The following is a 21,491-nucleotide window of genomic DNA, read 5'->3' as shown; positions in this document are numbered from 1 at the left end:
CTGCTGCTTTCTGATCGCTTGCATCTCATTTACAGATCACCTTTAGGTTCAGCAACCTCTGCCCCAGCACTCCCAGCACTCCCTGCACCCCCCCCAGCACCTCCAGCCTTCCATGGCATGCTGGAGCGGGCCCCAGCAGAGCCCTCCTACCGTGCCCCTATGGAGAAGCTTTTCTACTTACCTCATGTCTGCAGCTATACTTGTCTGTCTCGGGTCAGACCTATGAGGAGTGAGCAGTACCGGGGCAAGAACCCTCTGCTAGTCCCACTACTCTATGACTTCCGGCGGATGACAGCTCGACGCCGAGTTAACCGCAAGATGGGCTTTCATGTTATATATAAGACACCCTGTGGCCTCTGCCTTCGGACAATGCAGGAAATTGAACGCTACCTTTTTGAGACTGGCTGTGACTTCCTCTTCCTGGAGATGTTCTGTTTGGATCCATATGTTCTTGTGGACCGAAAGTTTCAGCCCTATAAACCTTTTTACTATATTTTGGACATCACGTATGGGAAGGAAGATGTTCCCTTATCCTGTGTCAATGAAATCGACACAACTCCCCCACCCCAGGTGGCCTACAGCAAGGAACGTATCCCGGGCAAGGGTGTTTTCATTAACACGGGCCCTGAATTTCTGGTTGGCTGTGACTGCAAGGATGGGTGCCGGGACAAGTGAGTTGGGTGGGGGAATTGCTGTCCTCGCTTCCAAACTCCATGTGGTTTCCTTTCTCTCCACCTCTTCCTTTGCCTTATATCTGCACTACTTTCCCTACTTTCCCCACCTTGCTTTACTTCCCTTCTCAGCTGAAGCTCCTGCCATAAGGACTCTTTGAAAGCCATTATGAGGTAGAGGCTGCAGCTGAGTAATCTTTGGTAACTGGTGTTTGTGTCTTTCTCGATTCTTCCCCTTTTCCTTTACTTCCCTCCATCATGCTCTCCACTGTCATTTTGTTTCTTTTGCCATCTCTTTACGTTACTCTTGTCTTTTCCTTTCTCATTTCAATGTATGACACACAAAAAAAAGAAATTTCATTACATTACCCCCATCCTTTTATTAGTCCTTCCTGCCCCTGAAGAAAGTCTCACAGCCCTTGTCATTTCCTCCTGTCCCATACAGATCCAAGTGTGCCTGCCATCAACTGACTATTCAGGCTACAGCCTGTACACCAGGGGGCCAGACCAACCCTAATTCTGGCTACCAGTACAAGAGGCTAGAAGAGTGTCTGCCCACAGGGTAAGTAGTCAGGGGAAAATGGAGCACCTCAGAGACCATGCTCCTTAGCTTGTTCTTGTTTTTCTGTACTTGTATCAGAGCCCATCGGAATTCTAAAAATAGTAAGCAAAAAAAAATAGGATACTGAAACAGGAATTTTATTATATTAATTAAATCATATTTTCTGAATTTCCATCACATATTTCTTTCTTGAGCTTTCCTTGAAGTGAAGACAGCATGATTGAGTAGTCTCTAGCAATTTTCTTTTGTAGTGAAAGGTGATCTTTCATAGCAGATTGAATGACCTGACAAATTGGCAAGTCAAATCTTTGAAAATGAATTTTCTAGGAAATACATTACTGAGAAGGACAGAAAAGAAATGGAGGGCATGATCTCTGTTCTTAAACAGTTTCCTGTTTAGTAGGAAATAAAAACACACGTCATCTAAAAATATTTAATAGGTTTATTATAATGCAGGTAGAGGTATGCACTGAAGAAGAGCTGTAAAACTAGAGGAATCACAGTGGGGTTGACCAGAGAAATCTTCCCAGAATAGAAGACCGTTAAGATGATTTTGACAAGTGGTCAGGGATTTGAACTGGAAATAAGGTAATATCAAAGTAAAAGAGGTAGCATGGCACCCAGGTCTTTGAAGTTAAGAGTTTGTCAAAAAATGAAAACCTGGGCGGGTCATGGTGGCTCAGTGACAGAGTTCTCACCTGCCATGCTGGAGACCTGGGTTTGATTCCTGGTGTCTGTGCATGATAAAAAAAAATGAAAATCTGGTGTAATTACCAGGTAATTACATACATACTTACATATAGGTAAGTATATGAAACAAAAGAAACACTTTTTAAATGGCTGCCAGAGAAATGCCCACTGTTTAGAACAGAACCTGGCTCAAGGTAGGTGCCCAAGCGTTTGTTAAGTGAAGGGGGAGGCTTTGGACTAGCTACTGCAGATCCATAAACCCTGTCTTTGATGAGCTTACAGTCTAAGAAGACACGTTTATATAAACACATAAAATATATGCTGTAAAAGATGCATTAGTGTAGAGGGTATGTGACCTAATCTGACCCTAATTGAAGACCAGCTGTGCCATACTCAGTAACACATTCTTTGATGTTTTGCCATTCACTCAATATTTTGTCCCATGGTGGAGGACACAGAAAAAGCATATCCTCAGGGGTTGTACATGTTGGCTCTTTTACTACATGCATATTTGTAATATGTGTGGAAATCATTACATGAAATAGGAGAAAAGAAGCAACTGTGGCTGTTTTAATAACTTGAAGAGGAACATATTTTTGTTGAATCTAACTAACAGTGAGAGAAACCTGTGGATTAGTAGAAAAGACCTAGATAAGTTGAGACTTTGGTTCTGCTCCCTAGGTGACTTTCTAACCTTGGACAAACCTCTTGTTTAATTATGTTTCCTAATTAGAAAGATGAGTTAATTACTTAATTGGTCTCTAATTGGTTTAAGAGTTTCCTTCTCTGAGGGCAAGATTAATTACTGTATATTCTCAGTGCCTGGCACATACTAGGTAGTTGGCAAACATCTGTAAAATGATTTTATTCTTTCAATAAATACATATATTGAGCACCTGCTACTGTACTCTAGACATTATTATAAGTGTAAAGGTTTAATAATAAATAAGATGGATGAGGTCCCTTCTTGAACTTCTACTCTACTGGGGACAGGAAATAAAAGAATAAAAATAGCAGATAGTGATAAGTGCTGTGTAGAGGGAAGAATAGTTGTCTGCTTTTGTTTGAGTGGCCAGGGATGTTCTCTTGTAGGTTAAGACTTTAAGCTTATATCTGAATGACCAGATGGTAGTAGCCACACAAGTAAAATAGAAGGAGCATTCCAGATTGTGAAAACTCTAAAGCAAAAATGAGCTAGGCAGATTTAAGAAAGAGGGGAAAAAAAGAAAGAAAGAGGAAAAAAACTAGTTGGCTGGAACATTGTGCTCAAACAGCAGAGTTGTGAGAGGTGTTCAGAGAGAAGAGATAGGCAGGGATCTGATTCTGTAGGACTCTGTAAACCAGAATGGAGAGTTAGAATCAAATTCCAGGTATGATAGGAAGCCATTAGAGGATTTTAAGTAGGCAAGCAATATGAACTGCCTTTTTAAGATTATTCTGGCTTCTCTGTATAGACTAAGTCTTAGGGGAGCAAAGGTGGAATTAGGAAGACCAGTTAATGAGGAGATCATTATAGGAGTGTAGGTGAGAGATGGTAGTGGCTAGGGCTTGAACTAGAGTGGAGGTGACAGTAGAGATGACAAGGATGGATTTGGGGTGCGTTTGGAGGTAGAGCTACAGAACTTGATGAATTAACTATGGAGTGGGAAAGAAAGAGACGAATCCAAAACAATTCCTAAAGTTTGGGGCTTGAGCAGCTAAGTGTATAGTTGTTGGTGCTTCCACTGAGAGGGAAGACCAGGGGAGTTGCAGGTGTGAGGTGCATTCAGTTGCTATATTAGCCATGTTAATTTGGCATGCCTGCTAGGCAGTCCACATGAAAATGTCAAAAAAAGGCAGTGGGGTTTCTGAGAGGGAAGACATAGGAAGATTTAGGAATCATTACCACTAGAGTAGTATTTAAAGCCTGGATGATGTTATCTAGAGAGAATATTGACAAAACGAAAGAAAATGGAGTCCAGGAGTGAGCTTGGAGCTCTCCAGCATTAGAGGTTGGGCAGAGGAGAATCAGCCAGGATTTGAGATTGAAAAAGATTGGCCAGCAAAAGAGGAGGACAGTAGAGTGGGATATAACATGATATACTGCTTATACATGAAGAGGCGATTTGATCAACCTAGTGCTTCAGATGTAAAACGAACAAAGAGAACAAAAAGAAAAAGAAGAGAGAATGCATCAGTGATGTAATTTAGAAAATGTCCCAGAATTGAAGGGGCTGTTTGCAAATTGAAAGGCCCAGTCAGGTCCCAGCATGATGGATGAAAATAGATCCCCACCAAGACACGGGATCATAAAATGTCAGAATGCTGAGGACAAAGAGAAAATCCTAAAAACTTCAGGAGATGATAGACTGCATTAAAAAATAAAAAACTGAAATGCCTTAAGATATCTGAAAACAACACTCGAATATTTGTCTATAACCTGGTCATTCCCCGAAACTTTGGGTGTTTATGTGCCACCTGAGACTCAGAGTTGGAGCAGTGAAGCTGTGAAAGTCAGCATTGTCCCATTCAGCAACTGTTAAAAAAGATGAAAAAGTGGTCAGACTTCATCTGTAGATATGAGTGAAGTTGATCTGGGTAAGACTAAGGTAAATCAGAATACTGGGTAAAGGATGATATGGCCCATATTTTCAAACTTCAGCCTCTATGCAAGATGAAAGGGAGAGATGTTTATTTGGTGCAAATTTTATATTTTGGGTAACACATTACCTAATTTAACCTGTATGGTCAGTTTATTAGAACACCATAATCTTAAATAGGGCGTGAGATCTTGTTAGTTTGTACCGGTTAGTGTGATACCCCAATATATCCGAGAGTAATTTGGGCAGAGAATATAAAAAAGTATTTACAAAGTCCCCTTGGGGAACTGAGGAGAAAGGAGGAAAAATTCAACTTCCCCATCTGAGGAATTCTTAATATTCTCACAAGATGTGGGACAACCAGTTCAATAGGCTGAGCCCTCAATCTTGGGGCTCGCCCCATGAAGCTTATTCCTGTAAAGGAGAAGCTAAGCCTACTGATAATTTTGCCTAGGAGTCACCCCCCAGAGAACCTCTTTTGTTGCTCAGATGTGGCCTCTCTCTCTAAGCCAACTTGGCAGGTGAACTCACTGCCCTCCCCTCCCCAATATGGGACATGACTCCCAGGTGTGTAAATCTCCCTGGCAGCATGGGACCTAAATCCCAGGGATGAACTGGGACCCGGTATCATGGTAATGAGAAAGCCTTCTTGACCAAAAAGGGGAAGAGAAAAATGAGATAAAATAAAGTTTCAGTGGATGAGAGACTTCAAACAGTCGAGAGTTTATCCTAGAGGTTGTTCTTACACATTATATAGATACCCCTTTTTAGTTTATGCTGTATTGGAGTAGCTGGAGGGAAGTATCTGAACTGTTGAACTGTCTTCCAGCAGCCTTGATTCTTGAAGAAGAAGACTTTATAACTATATAGCTTTTACAATGTGACTGTGATTGTGAAAACCTTGTGTCTGATGCTTCTTTTATCCAGGGTATGGACAGATGGGTTAAAAAAAAAAAGGATTAATAAATAAATAAATAATAGGGTGAAAAAAAAACACTGGAAGCTGGAAGGCACTTGGGAAATCTATTCAGAATTCTAAAGGAACATTATTTCCAATCTAGAATTCTAAAACCAGGCAAACTATCCATTAAGTGTGAGACCTGCAGTGCCTCAAAATTGATATCTGAAGATTCTCCTTCTTGGGAAGCTACTAGAAATGTACCAAAATGAGGGGGAAAGCCAGGAAAGAAGAAAGCATGTGCTCTAAGAGACAGAGAGCCAAAAGGAGTGAAGGGAATCGCTGGATGGTAGTGAAGTGTGCTCGCAGGCTGACAGCTTTGCACTAGTAAAGCAGTTCAAATGACTTACAAGAGACGCTTCTTCAGGAAGATGGGATTAATAGAAAATCTGGTGTTATCTGTGTTTTTAGAGGAGATTGAGACTACTGGCGAGATCTGGGAATGAATTTGTACTGAATACATAGAGAACTAATCAAAGGAAAAGATAATTATTCATTTCAGTTGCATCACTGTGTCATGCCTTAATTATAAACAAAAATCTGAACCCTGTAACAGTGTTCAGATTTGATAGTGTTAGATGGTAACTACAGGAGTGTTTTAAATACCTGTTTTTTTACAAGTTTGAAATGTTTCATAAAAATATTTTTCAATAACAACTTTGGTGGTTATTTAATAAGCGTTTATAGTTTTAATAGCTTCCCTCTGCGCTTGTATTTCATTCTAACTCTTAACTTTGGGTTCCGAGGCACCCTATTATCTGTCCTCTTGTTATCTCTCTCCCTCCAAGGCTGTTCCAATCACATTAATATTCTTCAGTTCTGGATCTAGCTCATCCAGTACTTTTCTGCCTACCTTTAGGGCACTTGTACATGCTGTGTCCTCTTCTTGGCATCCTTCCACTGTTCTTTGTGTAGATATCTTTGTCCTTGAGTTCTCATCTGTAATCTCACCTCCTCAGTAAGACCTTTCCTGGTCACTCTAAAACTAGGTCATTTGCACTCCCTGTATTCTCTCGTTGAGCGCCACGTTTGTGTCTCTGTCTTTCCCATGATACAGTGAGCTCCATGAGGGTGGGGACCTTGTCTTCTTATTTGTCTTGCTCACCTTTGTAGCCACCAGCAGCTAACTAATCCCGTGACATAGTAACTGCTCAAACAAATTTTGTTGAATGAATGAATGAATCTCAGTGTAGCTACTCCAATGGTTTCCTGTGATGGGTAGACCTAAGTTCAAATTCTGGCCCTGACTTTTCCAAACTGACTCTGTTATACACCTATAAAGAGATTAGCACCCCACCCCAACCCTCAGTGGGGCTTTTAGAGACCTAGTAAAGTGGTTTCTTGATCTTGTGCCATCTGGTGCCACTTACACGGTGTGTTTATGACAGTTCAGTGAGTTGTCAACTAATGTGTGCACTTTTCTCTATGAATAAACATAGAGATTTTTCTAAATAAAGAAAAAAACACCTTAATAGGGCTGCTTTGAGGATAGGATAAGAGAATATATGTAAAGTATTTACATAATGGCAGAAAAAGTACGTGCTCTTTCTTAGATCTTTATTTTACAGGATAACATCTCTTTAGCTAGTGGGCTCTGACTAATGTCATTAGCCAACTAACTTTAAATGTCTTCCTTAAATTTATGTATCGGGGAAATAAGTAAAATCCTAACACAGCAAAGCATATAGAGCAGAAATATTGATACCTGAAAAGATAGCAGTTTTCTCAGTGTAACTATATGATCTTCCTTTAATGTTGACGTTTGTTAGATCCCTCTGATAAATTGTTAAGTTCTTAAACTAAACAGACTATGAGCTCCCTAAGTGCAGAGATTATGACCTTTTTCATTGTTGTATTCCCAGTACCAACCACAGCTCTTGTTGCTTAATTAATGTTGACTGAATAAAAGAATGAAAGTCAGCTTTACTGAAAAAAAGAATCTGGTGAATATTAATTAGTATCAACTCCTCCCATCTCTTGACTTTCTTTCAGTATCTGTCTCATATTTTCTGCTTTTCTCACATATTTTTTAATCTGTTTCTACAAATTCATATAGTCTATGTACTTTTTTTAATGGACTTTTAAAAAATGGATTCATATCATAGTTTCCTTAGCTTTTCTCCAGGTGGTAGGTATTGTGGTATTCATTGTTATGAACTGTACTATTATAAATATCTGTAAATCACTTTTCCCCTTTCTAAATTATTTCCTTGGGATAAATATTCCCAAATGAATCAAAGGGCTTAGACAGCTCAATAAATCCACTCACTTATATCATTACTTAATTTTCAGTCTTTATCCATGATGAATTATAAATGACAATACTTTAAGAATTATAACAGTTTTGTGGATTTATTGGATGTTCTAGTGATCACATCATTTTATTCTAATCTCTTCCTAGGGTGTATGAATGTAATAAGCGCTGCAAATGTGACCCAAACATGTGCACAAACCGGTTGGTACAGCATGGACTGCAGGTTCGGTTACAGCTATTCAAGACCCAGAACAAGGGCTGGGGTATCCGCTGCTTGGATGACATTGCCAAAGGCTCCTTTGTCTGTATTTATGCAGGTTGGTGATGAAATATAAGGGTTGATTTCTGAGTTGGGACATGGTGGGGAAACTGAACCAGAAAGAAGTTGAACATGAGGAGAAAGTGCTTGTCATGTGGCTGGGAATAAAAGGAGAGCAGAATTTTCTTATGCAAAGAACATGATGAGTGATGTGCCTGTCTGGATGGACCAAGGAGGGACAAAAGTCTCCATAAAGACAAGAATGAAAGGGATGACACTGTTAATAAAAGTGATGGGGTGGGCCACGGTGGTTCAGCAGGCACGGTTCTTGCCTGCAGTACTAGAGACCCAGGTTCGATTCCCAATGCCTGCCCATGCCAAAAAAAAACAAACAGAGTGATGATGCTTCAGAGGGGGAAACATGATTGTTCAGTGTATCGTTTTCTCCCATATCTCCCCACTTTACCACCAGAGCCTTTTAGCTTAGCTGAGAATTTTCTTTAGGATAAACAGAGCAAAGGAAAGAAATGGCAAGAGGGAAGGTGTGAGATTATAGTAACTTCCCCATGCTTTCGCAGTTAAGACACTAAAGAAGGAGGTATCATCAGAGAGAGAAATGAGAGACAGAAATCAAGTCATTTTAATTGTGTGCTGGTGATTGGGTACTGACGGGTATGACCCTTATTCCTTCTAAAAGGTCCCTAGAAGGCCTTTCATTCTCTTTCTTCCCAGGCAAGATCCTGACGGATGACTTTGCAGACAAGGAGGGCCTGGAAATGGGCGATGAATACTTTGCAAATTTGGACCATATTGAGAGTGTGGAGAACTTCAAGGAAGGCTATGAGAGCGATGCCCCCTGTTCCTCTGACAGCAGTGGCGTGGACCTGAAGGACCAGGAAGATGGCAACAGCGGTACCGAGGACCCTGAGGAGTCCAACGACGATAGCTCGGATGATAACTTCTGTAAGGATGAGGACTTCAGCACCAGCTCTGTGTGGCGCAGCTATGCCACGCGGCGGCAGACCCGGGGCCAGAAGGAGAATGGATTGTTGGAGATGGCTTCCAAGGACTCCCGTCCCCCAGACCTCGGGCCCCCACATATTCCTGTTCCCCCATCAATGCCTGTAGGTGCCTGCAATCCACCTTCTTCTGAAGAGACACCCAAGAACAAAGTGGCCTCATGGTTGAGCTGCAATAACGTCAGTGAAGTTGGCTTTGCTGACTCTGACAGCCGGTCATCCTTCAAGACCAGCGATGGGGGGGATGGTCGGGCTGGGGGAGCCCGAGGGGAAGCTGAAAAGGCCTCTACCTCAGGACTGGGCATCAAGGATGAGGGGGACATCAAGCAAGCCAAGAAAGAGGTAAGCAGTGGTAGAAAACTCTGAGTCGAGGCTTTGTTTCACTTTGGTGCAGAACAGACTCACTATATGAGTCCTCACGTGTAGGTTATACTTGGTGGACATTTCTGTGGCAAACCTTATTAAATTTCCTCCTCTAGGCAGCACATTCCTAGTGTTTGTTTAAGGAACCAAATCATTTTGGGGGTGTGGAATAGAAGTATCTGATAAATTCCAAACTGAAGTGATTTTTAAGTTTTTTATTCTGTTTTATGTTATCTACATGACTGCTTTCTTCTACTAGACCAGAGAAACAAGAATGGATTCTAAATATATTTTTGATGCTATTGACAATTTCCACAGTACAGGAGGTACACTTTGTTCCTGGTCTCTGTAAGACTCTGCTTGTGGCATTTTCCATGAGTATGATGCCCTGTCATTGGGAAGGGTCAGAGGTTTCTCCCATGGGTTTTTGGTGATGGGAATATGGTTGTGCTCTGAAGTTACAGAGTAATTTCTCACCCATACCCCACTTGAGATTGTGTAAAGAGGCCATTTGAGATAGTCCAAGTAGTGGAAGTGTTACCTTGGACCCTAAAGCATTTACCTCTTCACTTATTTTTATTCCAGGACCCTGACGACCGAAACAAGATGTCAGTGTAAGTGTCATTCTTTCCCATCTGTTCCTAAATCTGATTCTCCATTCAAGCTTAGGTATACTGAAAAACAGCCAATAACCTGACCTCTTTTCCCATTTTTTCTTCTGCCATCAGATTTACTGAAAGCTCTCGAAATTATGGTTACAATCCGTCTCCTTTGAAGCCGGAAGGACTCTGCCGCCCACCTAGTAAGACTAGTATGCATCAGAGCCGACGACTCCTGGCCTCTGCTCAGTCCAACACTGATGTAAGCACCTTCTCAAGTTTACCTTACCCAACCTTCTTTTTATTCAGTCTGATTAAATGAGTAAAAAGGGCATCCTCCGCACCTCATCTCACCAAATCCTTTACTATATTTCTATTAGGTCTTTTGTTCTCCAGCCTTGCCTCATTTTCTTTCATCCAACATTTAGTCTTTCTCTTGCTACAGTCTCAGCTCCTTCCTCCCTTACTAAAAATAAGAGCCAGGCCTTGAAGGGGCCCTCTCCATTTACTCTTCTTTCTTTTTCTCACCTTTCTGCTTCCTCAGGATGTCCTCACACTGTCCAGCAGCACAGAAAGTGAGGGGGAAAGTGGGACCAGCCGAAAGCCCACTGCTGGTCAGACTTCAGCCACAGCGGTTGACAGTGACGATATTCAGACCATCTCCTCTGGCTCTGAAGGGGATGACTTTGAAGACAAGAAGAGCATGTCTGGTAGTCTGGCAGAATTGGGCACGGGGCAGTGGGTGGGGGGAGAAGAAATGTAGCAACACTGAGATAGGGTATTTTTTAAGGGAAGGGGAAAAAATCCAGATCCTAAGAGTTGAAGTATCGCTTACCAGGCTTCCAGACCCCTAGAAGACCTGTTACTATTGTTCAACCTGTTTTCTTTCCAGTTCCTCACTCTTTTCCCTTAGTTCCTTTGTCCAACAGATTTGATCAGCTTGAAAAAAACTGATATATAGGAGCCCTGCCTTAGAGTTGTAGCTTATTGGTATTCAGATGCAATGGGTGGGATGAAAAGAGAGGTAGAGTGTCCAGCCATGAGTTGGGATGGATCCTGATCCCATTCTTTTTTCCTGCACAGGTCCAACAAAGCGCCAAGTGGCAGTAAAATCAACCCGAGGCTTTGCTCTTAAATCAACCCATGGGATTGCCATTAAATCAACCAACATGGCCTCTGTAGACAAGGGGGAGAGTGCACCTGTTCGTAAGAACACACGCCAGTTCTACGATGGGGAGGAGTCTTGCTACATCATTGATGCCAAGCTTGAAGGCAACTTGGGCCGCTACCTCAACGTAAGATCCTTCCACCCGTTCAGATGCTGGATTATCCTGTTGTCCTCACGTTTCTAGTTCTTTTAACACCACTGTATATAATCCTACCTCCTTTTCTTGTTAAAAATTCTTGATTTCAGAGGATCTTAAAGAATGCTTTCTTCCAGAACATCTCTGCTAAAGTTGGCAGAGTCTGATGGCATCATTTGGCTCCCAACTTTTACTCACCCCCCAAAGCCATATTCTGTTTATTTTCTTGGCTCTTATTCCATCCTATCCTTAAACCTACAGCACAGCTGCAGCCCCAACTTGTTTGTCCAGAATGTTTTCGTGGATACTCATGATCTCCGCTTCCCCTGGGTGGCCTTCTTTGCCAGCAAGTAAGAGGGAGTCAGAAGGGATGGCTGTGGGGAGGGAGAAGCAGCCCAGAGCTGGAGAGGGGAAGGACCACTGGAATCCTAAGGGCCCCTCCTCCACCCATGTGCCAGTTCCCCTACAGAAATGTATAACCCTAGATGCCTAGTTTACTTGTTGTCTTCCCCACACCCCCATCCTTTTCTTCCTCTTCAGGAGAATTCGGGCTGGGACAGAACTTACTTGGGACTACAACTACGAGGTGGGCAGTGTGGAAGGCAAGGAGCTGCTCTGCTGCTGTGGGGCCATTGAATGCAGAGGGCGACTTCTTTAGAAGGATGACCTTCCACATCTTCACCCCTCCTGAGCTGACCTTTCCTCAGGAACTGACCCTCAGATCTCCAGTCTAGCTATTCCTGAGCTCCTACTAGAAATGGGGATTCAGGTTCAGTCCCTTCCACTGTGGTGCTAGCCGACGGGGTGGGGTGCAGAGTCTTTCCACCTCCTGAGGCGCTGGGGTGGGGTGGGGAGAGGTTGCCACCAACCCAGGCTGGACGTGCTGCCCCCCCTGCCTGTTCAAGTGCTCATACTTCTAGCAGACTTGATTCCTCGGATGGGGCTTGGCTTGTATTGTTTTTTTTGAAAGTCTTTTAACAGGTGGTAACATAAGACTGTGATTTAATTTCTCTCCCTCACCCTACGTACACCACTTCTGGGTCTTTCAGTGAAGTCCACCCAGCCCACCCTTCCCACTGGGCAGCTGTCACTCATCTAGTACCTTGGATTTTTCTCGTTTGCCATGTGAAGTTAAAGAAAATATTATGTAATTGTGAGAAAAGCATAAGAAAAATTATCTTAGTTTATTTAGTTTTTCATCTTAATTCGTAAGTCTCAGACACTTGTTGCCATGTTTTAATCTTTAATATATTTTAATTAAAAAAAAATTAACAGTATATTTTGGTCTGAAATGGTCCCTCTGCTGAAATGTCAGGTGCTAGCTGTAATTCTGGCTTTAAAACCAAAATCTCAAATGTTTAATAAATAAAAATTGGAACTAGTTGCCATTCTACTCCAGACCAGCTAGCCTAGCTGAAGGGAAAGGGGGGATGAGGCCAGAGAAAGGAGGCAGCTAGATCTTGGACCTGTGGCTCCAGGGCCGGCCGGCAGAGAAGTAACCAGAAGAAAGCCCATCTGAGCAGTCCCCAGGATAGACCCTCGTTTTTGGCAGAGGTAAGATAAGGGTCCTACGTATGCCTACACTAGATCCTTTTGTGCTGGGAAGGAAGAAGTTAAAGGCAGCTCAGCTTTGGTTTGAAGGTGAACCTTGGTCCAACGTTGGCAGAATGAGGCCCGCAGATGGGACAATAAGGCACGACCCTGGCTCCCAAGACCAGGGAGTCAAAGGCAAATAGGTATGGCCAAATTCTGAAGTACAAGGAATGTGAATTGTCATCCCTATCCCAGAGCCAGGGAGAGGGCTCAAAAGCAACAGGGGGGACAACCTGGAAGACAGAGAGGAAAATAAGACCATCTCCCTCTAACAGAGGCTATAACTTATCTCCCCTCCACCTGAGGAAAGAACAGGTTAAAATTTGGTTTCAAGGCAACTGGGTGGCAAAGAAGCACGGAGAGAGGATACAGAGAACTCTCCCCTCATTCCTCCTTTCTCCCCAGAGCTTAAAGTGACCCTGTGGGAACAGGGTAGTTTCTTGGCTTTAGGCATCCATCTGAGGAGCAGCTGGGACCAAGGTTCAGTCAGTCTTAGGGTGGCTGTTATTGAGGAGGGGGTGCCCGTTGGCTAGTGGCCGGCTCTTGGTGCCCGCCCCCGCTGCAGCCTCCTCCCCCTCCGAGCTCTCGGTTTCTTCCCGGTCGCTGCGCTCATCTTCAACTAGCTGTGAAGAGGGATGAACAGGTTACACGAGGTCCCAGAATGCCTCAGGACTCCCTCCTTCACGCCTGCTCCAGGTCTATCTGGGACCCCACACTAGTTTCTTAGAGGGTTTTGGGCATAGGAGGGGATTGGGCAGTTTCTAGACGTAGGGGTTAAAATGGGGGCAGAGCCTTCACCTTTCCAGTTATGAACTTGTGGGCCATGCGCAGTATGAGGTAGGCCCAGAAGATATGCAGCAGCTGCAGCACACCCATCATGGAATTGAAGAAGTAGTAGCCAAAGAAGGCAGGATAGAGCTCCAGTGGGTACACCAAGGTGCAGTGCAGGATCCTGGCAGGGGAAGGGGAGGACAGACTGTACATGTCAGTAAGAGGGGAGGGGAGGGACTGTAGATAACTGAGGCGGGGAAAGGCCGGACTTTGTATGGTCTGTCGTCCTCCTCACCAGAAAGGCAGGATGACGAGTCGAGTGATGATGAAGACGATGGCGAAGATGATGAAGATACTGTTGCAGGTGTTCTTCCATCCCGCGTAGTTGAACATCTTGGCTGACTACACAGAGAGCCCCCCATCCGCTGTCACAGCTCCTGCCTCTCCCGTATAAATTCACATGTAATGTACATCCCAGTTAACACGACCACCTCCCTGGTTCTAGAAGTGCCCTATCCTCCAAAAAAAAAAAAAAGACGGGGCTGGAGCACTGGCTCTCGGTGTGAGGGAATACCAGAACACCTGACCTCAAGCAGGTAGTCAGAAGAGTCGTGCAGAGCCATGATGAGAGTCCCTGCCCGGATGTAGTTGGCAAACCAGGAGAAGCTGATGAGGATGATGGTGGCCACATGATGGATGACCTGCTCCTTGAAATCCTGCAGAGGAGGTAGAGCCTCCAGGGACCTTTTTCCTACACCCAGGTCCCACCAGAATCTTCCTCCCCCTCACCTGCAGTTCTCCATAGCCCAGAGAAAAGGCTCCATCCAGAGCACCCAGAAATCAGGAGGCCTTTGATCCCAGCGCCTCATTTTGGCCCCTGGGCTTAAGGAACAGCATCTGGACCTACCTTTCGTTTGACATCAGAAGCGATGCTGAAGAGCAAGGACCAGTAAAAAGAAAGTTCAATCATGTAGTACCAGTACTGGGAAGGGATGGTGCTCTGGGAGAGAGAAGAGTGTAAGGGATCCCGCAACCCTGGACCCAAGGGTTTCACATCTCCAGACCCAGCCCTTCATTCCCAAGGTTACACTCGGCTCCGTGACCTCATCCCTTCTAGCACATTTGAGAAAATCTCCACAAGAGCTGGTGTGTCCTAGTCCTATGCTAAATGGTTCCCTTAATCTCAATCCCCATAGAAGGAAACATGACCTGTCTCGTACCTGTATGGGATACCCCTCCCAAACTTTCTTCATGTCATAAAACCAGGGTTTCTGCAGAGAGATGGTAACAGGTTAGAAGAGGAGAGACCCAAGTTCTATGGCCTCACCCCCGCCCCCTTCTCCAGAGAACCTACTCCCCACCTCCAGCAGCCCCCACTCACGTCCACGATGACAGCCATGCCCGCGACGAAAGCAATTAGATAAAATGTGAATCTCCAGCTGGAAGAAGCAAAATGCTAAGAGCAGGTAGGAGAATGGCACAGCTGTCCAGCAGCCCCCAGATACACTCTCTCAAGAATATTCTTAAAACCAAATTCACCCCCTCGCCTCGATACTCTCTCCCATAGTACTGCCGTGGCCCATCCCTCCCAGCGAGGCACCACGGACCTTCCTCTGCCACCCAGCTTCTCCTGCCCCAACCTCCAACCTGGCTTCTCGGAACTTCTTGAGGAGACTAGGCCGGTCCTGGTTGCGGCGGCGGCGGAACCACCGCTCTACCTGGCGCCCGGAGAGCCCACTCTGCCGAGACAGAAGCTCCAGCTCTACCTGCATGTGAGGACGCAGCGGTTAGGCTCAACCTGGGAACACCTCCGCCTCCCCACCTCAACCTGGGAGCACCACCGCCTCCCTACCTCTCCCATGCCTTCCCATCTCTTTATCCACCAGAGCTGGCCAGGCAACCCGAGCCATTCCCTCGCCCTCCCACGGAACCCAGCAGCTCCCAGTCAGGGTCTGTGCTTCGTACCTGCTTAGGCTGCTTGCCGCTGGTCAGGTAGAAGTGCTCCAGGGTGGGGTTTGGGGGGGCCCGCAGCCGAGTTTTCTCCTTTACATTCAGGAGGGCGGCCAGTGGTGTAGCCACGTACCTGAGGAAGGGACACGAGTGAGAAGGTGTCTGGCACTGTTGAAGCACCTCGATTTCTCGGTAGCCGTAGGCTGGAGAAGGGAAAGGACTGCAAGCTCAGGCTACTTTTCTGAGCCTCGGTTTCCCCAGTTTCCTAATACCCCCCCCCCCCCGCCTCGCTTCCTGGGACTGCCCACTGCTGACAAAGCTGCTTGTGTTCTCTAGCAGCCAGGCAGGGGGGAGGACAGAGTACAGAGTGAGAACAAATAACCATTGAAGGAAAGGGCCTAGGGGTGCTGTGCCCTCAGGGAGACAATGGAGCCTTCAGTGGGGGGCACACAGTGGGCCAGGACAAGGGCAGTCAGAACACAGAGGTCCAGGAGCAATTAGACAGCAACAGACAGAGCCTGCCGGCCAAGACGCTGGCAGGCGGCAGCAGGAGACTGGTGTGCTCACAGCTCAAAGAAGTATCGGATGATGAGGAACAGCAAGGCCATGGGCAGCGTGACGTAGAGGTCCGAGGCCTTGGCGTAGACGCGCCCGTCCCGGTCTTCTAGGTCAGCCCAGGTTAAGTTCACGGGCAACCACAGCCGTTCCCACCAGAAATAATCATACAAGGTCTGCAGCATCCTGAGTGGGAAGAGGGGAGGCGTGGGGAGGGAGAGAGGAGGAAAGTCCCTGGTTGAGCACAAGAGAGCAGTGGCTGGAGACTAAGAAGCCCTGGGGTCTGGTCCTGGTTTGTTTCCTCATGCATAACGTGGGGGCTTCCCACTTCTAACACTTACTCTCCACAGCAACTAAGGTGATGCTGATACTAGAGATTCAACGGGAGAAGGGAGGGACAGGCAGCATACCCTACTCCCCAGTAGAAAGCCTGCAAGTCCTGCCTGCCTGAAACCTCACCGTCACCCAATCACTTTGCTCACCCAACCTGGGAGCCTGCAGGACTTGGCTGGAGGAGCAGAGCCAGTGCACCAGCGAAAGCTTCGTCTCCACCTTCCAGCCCTGTTCCCAGCCCCCTCCTCCAGCCCCCAGGCTAACACACACCTGGCAGTTCCCCCCCCCCGGGGGGGGGGGGGAGGGACAGGCCCAAAAAGCAGATTACAGAACTGAGGCAAGGCTTCCTTCCCTTTCCCTACAACCCACCCACCTGGGCAGCAGGTCTCTAGGGAAAATCAAGAGGCCAGGGTAAGGCAGAATTATGTCCCCAAGTGATGCTGGGCTCCAGGACAATCAGTGGACGTCAAGCTACTGCACACAAGCCTGACCCCAGGCCACGACCCCTAGCTGAAGCCTCTTTACAGAAAGAAGGTGACAACGAGGCTCCTTGGAGGGGGCAACGGAGACAGCAGAGCCGATGTCTGGAGTAGCCAGGAGCCACTCCTTAGAAGGGCTCAGCCAGAAAGCAAAAGCCTAACTGCAAGGAACGGTCATCACAGACACCCCTCTGCACAGGAAAGGGCTGGTGCCTACACCCTCCTCCCCCTTTCCTCCACCAAACAAGAAATGTACGACAGGGGCGTAGCCACCACTTGAATAGCCACATGAGGTGGGCAGTGGTCTGTCCTGGGGGGAGGGGGGGCGGCGGGGGTCAGAGCTGCTTGAAGCAGCGAGGTTGGTCCCAAAGGGTCAATGGTGCTGGGCTGGGCCCCGCCCCAGGCCTGGCAGTCCCAAGATCCAACTTTCAGACGAGAGGCCGAGACGAGGGAAGGCACTCCCCTCCCGCCGGGGAGAGCTGGGACCCAGCGGGCCTGCTGCCTCCCCGGGCAACTCCACCCCCGCCAGCCACTGAAGCACTTGCGAAATCCCTCGCCTGTCACTGGGCCGCTATTCCAGCTCCAGGACTTTACCCCCTTGTCCCCCTCAGCTTCCCGCCCCTGGTCACCTGGATGAAATCAGAGGTCAACACTGACAATAAAGGAGCTGCAGCTCCACCCCACCCCCTTCCCCGTTAAAACACACACATTCCAGGCTTCCTGGGCACCCTAGGGCACTGCCCGGGCCCCCTCCAACTTAGCCAGAATAAATGTTTAATTAAAGAGATGAGAGCCTTTTGAGGTGAGCAAAGTCAAATGTAATCATCCACAGTGGAATTTTCCCCATGCAATCACACATGCGCTTATTTTTGTAGAGAAAATCTATAAAAAATTGAATAGAGGACGAGGGTGGAAAACTGAGCAGAGGAGGGATAAGAGGGCATGCCTAGCCACGTCAGCTCACCTCCCTGTCTCCCTCTCCACCTTTTCTGCGGAGCCCGACTGGAGGGAGGGAAATACACCTGACCCACCTGACCGCTGTGTCCTCCCGTGAGCTCTGAAGCCAAGGGTAGAGCAGGCCTAGAAGCCGCTCCCCGTCACCCTGGGAAGTTTCTCTAGCCAGGGGCATTTGAGGAATAAGGACCCAGAGGGCTGGAAGTGCTGGGGTGAGTGGAAGGCCTCTCTCTGACTCCAGCTCCCAAGGAGGGGAGCTGGGGAGGGTGGCAGAGAAGGTACAAGAGGGCAGGCAGGGGAGAGGCCCAGACAGTGCAACTCTCTCGACCCCAGGACAAGTGGACACTGATCCCCTTGCATGTGAGTGGGTCAGGAGTGGGGATAACAAGATTGCTGGGGCTCTCACACGTGGTTTCAGGCTTTCTGGGAGCACAGTCCTCCCTCCCCGCCCCTGCCTTGCATTATCCAAGCCAAGAACCATATCCACCTGCCCCAGGGGGACACACCCGTTCAGCAGACCCAGAGCACCTGTCTGACTCAAGGGGCCGGGGGAAGGGAACATGGTGGGGGCTCCCAACCGACCCGCCTCACATTCCCAAAGAACCCAGAAGTCTAGTCCCCCTGGCTGCCTGGTGGTCTTTTGGCATCAGCACACGGAGTCAAGCAAAGAATCCCATAAGTGAGAGGCTGGGAGACAAGCCCTGGCCTCAGGGCAGTGACTGGTGGGGCCTATGGAGGTTTGTCTGTCACAGAACTTACCCTACGCATGTACAGCCAGGCTGCCTGTGTCTTTCCCTATGGTTCCCTCCCTGTCTGTCTGTCCTTTGCTCTCACTGTCACAATAGCATACCAGGAGGCGCAGCCGCCACCTTGCGAGGGCCTGGCTGGAGAGTGACGAGCTGAGCGGAGCTCTCAGGGCACTGGATTCCCGGGAACTAAAGCAAGCCCCCCAGCCCCAATGCCTTGCACCAACGCTGACTGAGCCCCACCCCAGGAGATCAAAAGGGGAAAAGGATCCCCCCCGACCCGGGGGCAGAAGTTTGGCCTGAGGGGAGGGACTCACAGACCTGATGTGATGCCCCCACTGGCTCTCACAGCTCCAGGGAACAAGAGGAAAATATACAGGGGGCAGGGAGGGAAGAGAATGACACACTCCCAACTTCTGGAATCTGAGGGACCACAAAACAAAACAAAAAGGTGGAGGACTGAATAGTCTTCCTTGCTGGAAACTTTTTCTTTTCAAGCAGCAGCAGCAGGTCATGAACTTGAAAGGCTGCAAGCATGGATGGGGCGGAGGAAAAGTGTGGTATTACCCGACGGTGCTGTATAGGTCCAAAGATGGGATGGGGTGGGAGGTAGGAGCAGCGATCCTCAGGTCTGGTCTGGGCTGCTTCACCAGACCCCACCAGGGGACGCGGCCCTCAGGGGCAGGGTGCGGCGAGCAGGTAGACGCAGGTGGGGGAAGGTGCAGGCCAAGCAGCCTGCAGCAGTGACAGGAAGAAAAAGACCACGTTCCTTCCAGGAGAAAGCTGGCCAGAGGCCCCAGGGCCCCACACGGAGCTCCCTCTAGAATGGAAAGTCTGTGCAGGTCACCCCATAGTCAGGCCAGCCCCCGGGGGCCAAGCCTCTACTCTCAGGGCCCATCACAGGTGCAGTTGGCGACTCAGCCCAGTCCCTCCGACTCTGGGCGGCGACTATTCGTCCCCTCCGCCCCTGTCCTCATCCTAACACAGAGCTGGGGGGGGGAGGGTGCCCGCTGGAGGCCGTCTCTGGGCCCACTTTCTGGGAAGAACAAACCTGCAGATCCTCAGAGCTCTCTGTTCCCGGGCCTGACACTAGGGGCCAGGCTTGGAGAAAGAGAAGGCCCGGCGCCCGAGCTGAAGCTGAGCGCCGCACACCTGCAGTCAAGCCCTGCCAAAGGCCTCGGGCCCGGAACCCTGCAAGCAGCCCCTGCGCCCCGAGCGGCCCACACCCCATAACGGTCCAGGGCCCGGGCCGGGCTCGGCCGCTCCTTCCTGCTTCCCGTTAGGCAGACAGGCGCTCCGGCCTCCCGGCTGGGCGCCGCGGGCTCCGAGAAGAGGAGGCGCCCTGCCCGCCCGGCCCCGGCCCCGACTGCGGCCCGCGAGGCTGCCCGGGGACGCCGAGGCGCCAGGCCAAGCTACCCCAGGGCGCAGGGGCCGGCCGGCCGCCATGAGCGGCCCGGACAGGCCCTGCCGCGCTGCCGCCCCTGCCCTGCGACCCGGGGCCGCCGGCTCCCGTGTCCTCCTCCCGGCCCCTCCGCGGACCGCGCCCGGGAGGCCCCCGCCCCTCCAGCTTTCGCGCGACCCCTCCCCGCGCCCACCCCGCGCCCTCCCGGCGCCCTCCCGGCGCCCACCCCGCGCCCTCCCGGCGCACTGCCCCGGGCGCGGGTCCGGACTCACTTGGCCGCGGCGTGGACTGGCGGGGCCGGGAGCCAAGCTCCGTGTCTCCTCGGTCCGGGCTCCGGGCCCCCCACCCGCGCGGCCTGGCTCCGCTCGCGCCTCTCCTCCCCCTTCCGCCCGCCGCCTCCCTCCCCAACTCCTCCCGCCGAGCCCAGCCGAGCTCCGTCCGAGCTCAGCCCGGGAAAGAAAGGCAGCGGGCGGCACCGGAGCCGGAGACCGGTCGGGGGCCTGAGGCCGGGGCGGGGACGGGGGGAGTGGGGAGGAGGGGAGGAGGGGAGAGGGGAGGGGAGGGGAGAGGGGAGGGGAGGGGAGGAGAGGGAGGGGAGGGGAGGGGAGAGGGGAGGAGAGGGAGGGGAGGGGAGAGGGGAGGAGAGGGAGGGGAGGGGAGAGAGCTGGAGGGGAGGAGGGGAGAGGGGAGGAGGGGAGAGGGGAGGGAGGGGCCCCTGCGCGGGGGCTGCTGCATCCCAGGCCCGGCCCGGCCGGAGCGCACCCCGCGGGACGCCTGGCCTCCGCCCGCTCACAACACAGGGCGCGGTGGCCCCGCAGCCTCCAGCCTCCCCGGGGGGTGGGAGGAAGCTCCGCCCGCGCAAACCTGGCCGCCCGCGAGGCGTCCTCACGGGTGAGGCACACACTTGGCACCCCGGGGCCCCGAAGGCGCGGGGAGGGCGGCCCGGCTCCGGGCGAGTGCCGCGCCCTCAGGTCCGCGGAGCCTGCGGCCCTTCCCCGCCCCGAGCCCCGGCGCCCGCCGGCAGACCCGGGAGCGTGCGGGGCCCGGCTGCTGCTGTGCACGCGTGTGTGCCGCCGCACCACTGTATCCTCGTTTCCCTTGTACAGGGGGTTTGTCCTGCGTGGTCTGGTGAGATGGACGTTTCGGGGCAGATGGCACCCGGTCACCCCGCAGCCCTGGAGGGCCGGCCTCCCACGCGGCCCCGGCCGGGCTGAGGTCTGGGCGCCTGAGGGCGCTGGGCCTGGAGGGCGGAACGAGCTCCGGACCACTCCCCAACGGTCCGTCCGCTCGCCCTCGGAGTGGGACCCACACCCGGGGCTGCCTCCGCGGAAACGGGGCCCGTACCTGACCCCCAGCCCTCGCCCGTGTTTTACACACACACACACACACACACACACACACACACACTACACACACCCCCGCGGCAGGAAGCGCAGCTCCCCACGCCTTC

At 49.9% G+C, this 21,491-nt stretch overlaps 3 protein-coding genes across 10 annotated transcripts in view; 2 read left to right on the top strand and 1 right to left on the bottom strand.

Annotated features, from left to right (window-relative positions):
• SETDB1 (SET domain bifurcated histone lysine methyltransferase 1) overlaps positions 1-12,535 on the top strand; it is an 83,482-nt gene extending 70,947 nt beyond the window's left edge. For all 3 annotated transcript variants that reach the window (XM_077156080.1, XM_077156078.1, XM_077156079.1), the window contains exons 13-22: positions 36-671; positions 1,117-1,233; positions 7,862-8,031; positions 8,706-9,334; positions 9,941-9,969; positions 10,084-10,216; positions 10,499-10,664; positions 11,038-11,249; positions 11,520-11,608; positions 11,799-12,535. In XM_077156080.1, coding sequence (XP_077012195.1) covers positions 36-671; positions 1,117-1,233; positions 7,862-8,031; positions 8,706-9,334; positions 9,941-9,969; positions 10,084-10,216; positions 10,499-10,664; positions 11,038-11,249; positions 11,520-11,608; positions 11,799-11,916 — 2,299 coding nt within the window. In that variant the 3' untranslated portion in view covers positions 11,917-12,535. The remainder of the gene's footprint in view (positions 1-35; positions 672-1,116; positions 1,234-7,861; positions 8,032-8,705; positions 9,335-9,940; positions 9,970-10,083; positions 10,217-10,498; positions 10,665-11,037; positions 11,250-11,519; positions 11,609-11,798) is intronic.
• CERS2 (ceramide synthase 2) overlaps positions 12,410-21,491 on the bottom strand; it is an 11,982-nt gene continuing 2,900 nt past the window's right edge. Inside the window, exons 1-13 of one of the 6 annotated variants that reach the window (XM_077156094.1) lie at positions 20,314-20,555; positions 19,207-19,459; positions 18,961-19,062; positions 16,140-16,313; positions 15,588-15,705; positions 15,270-15,388; positions 15,004-15,061; positions 14,843-14,893; positions 14,530-14,622; positions 14,210-14,338; positions 13,918-14,024; positions 13,650-13,803; positions 12,410-13,474 (exon numbers count right to left, since the gene is read on the bottom strand). In XM_077156094.1, the coding sequence (XP_077012209.1) occupies positions 13,334-13,474; positions 13,650-13,803; positions 13,918-14,024; positions 14,210-14,338; positions 14,530-14,622; positions 14,843-14,893; positions 15,004-15,061; positions 15,270-15,388; positions 15,588-15,705; positions 16,140-16,312 (1,143 nt within the window). In that variant the 5' untranslated portion in view covers position 16,313; positions 18,961-19,062; positions 19,207-19,459; positions 20,314-20,555 and the 3' untranslated portion in view covers positions 12,410-13,333. Of the gene's footprint in view, positions 13,475-13,649; positions 13,804-13,917; positions 14,025-14,209; positions 14,339-14,529; positions 14,623-14,842; positions 14,894-15,003; positions 15,062-15,269; positions 15,389-15,587; positions 15,706-16,139; positions 16,314-18,960; positions 19,063-19,206; positions 19,460-19,690; positions 19,826-20,313; positions 20,556-21,491 lie in introns of those variants that run through there. The other 5 variants (XM_077156093.1, XM_077156095.1, XM_077156096.1 and 2 more) reach the window with 5 other exon arrangements.
• ANXA9 (annexin A9) overlaps positions 20,813-21,491 on the top strand; it is a 15,640-nt gene continuing 14,961 nt past the window's right edge. Inside the window, exons 1-2 of the mRNA XM_077156105.1 lie at positions 20,813-20,932; positions 21,148-21,318. The gene's annotated coding sequence lies outside the window, so the exon portion shown is untranslated. The remainder of the gene's footprint in view (positions 20,933-21,147; positions 21,319-21,491) is intronic.

The sequence above is a fragment of the Tamandua tetradactyla genome, chromosome 4 (assembly GCF_023851605.1).
Source record: "Tamandua tetradactyla isolate mTamTet1 chromosome 4, mTamTet1.pri, whole genome shotgun sequence".
NCBI classification, from domain to species: domain Eukaryota; kingdom Metazoa; phylum Chordata; class Mammalia; order Pilosa; family Myrmecophagidae; genus Tamandua; species Tamandua tetradactyla.
Note: the sequence above shows the minus strand (reverse complement) of the source record. Positions and strands in the feature narration are given on the sequence as shown.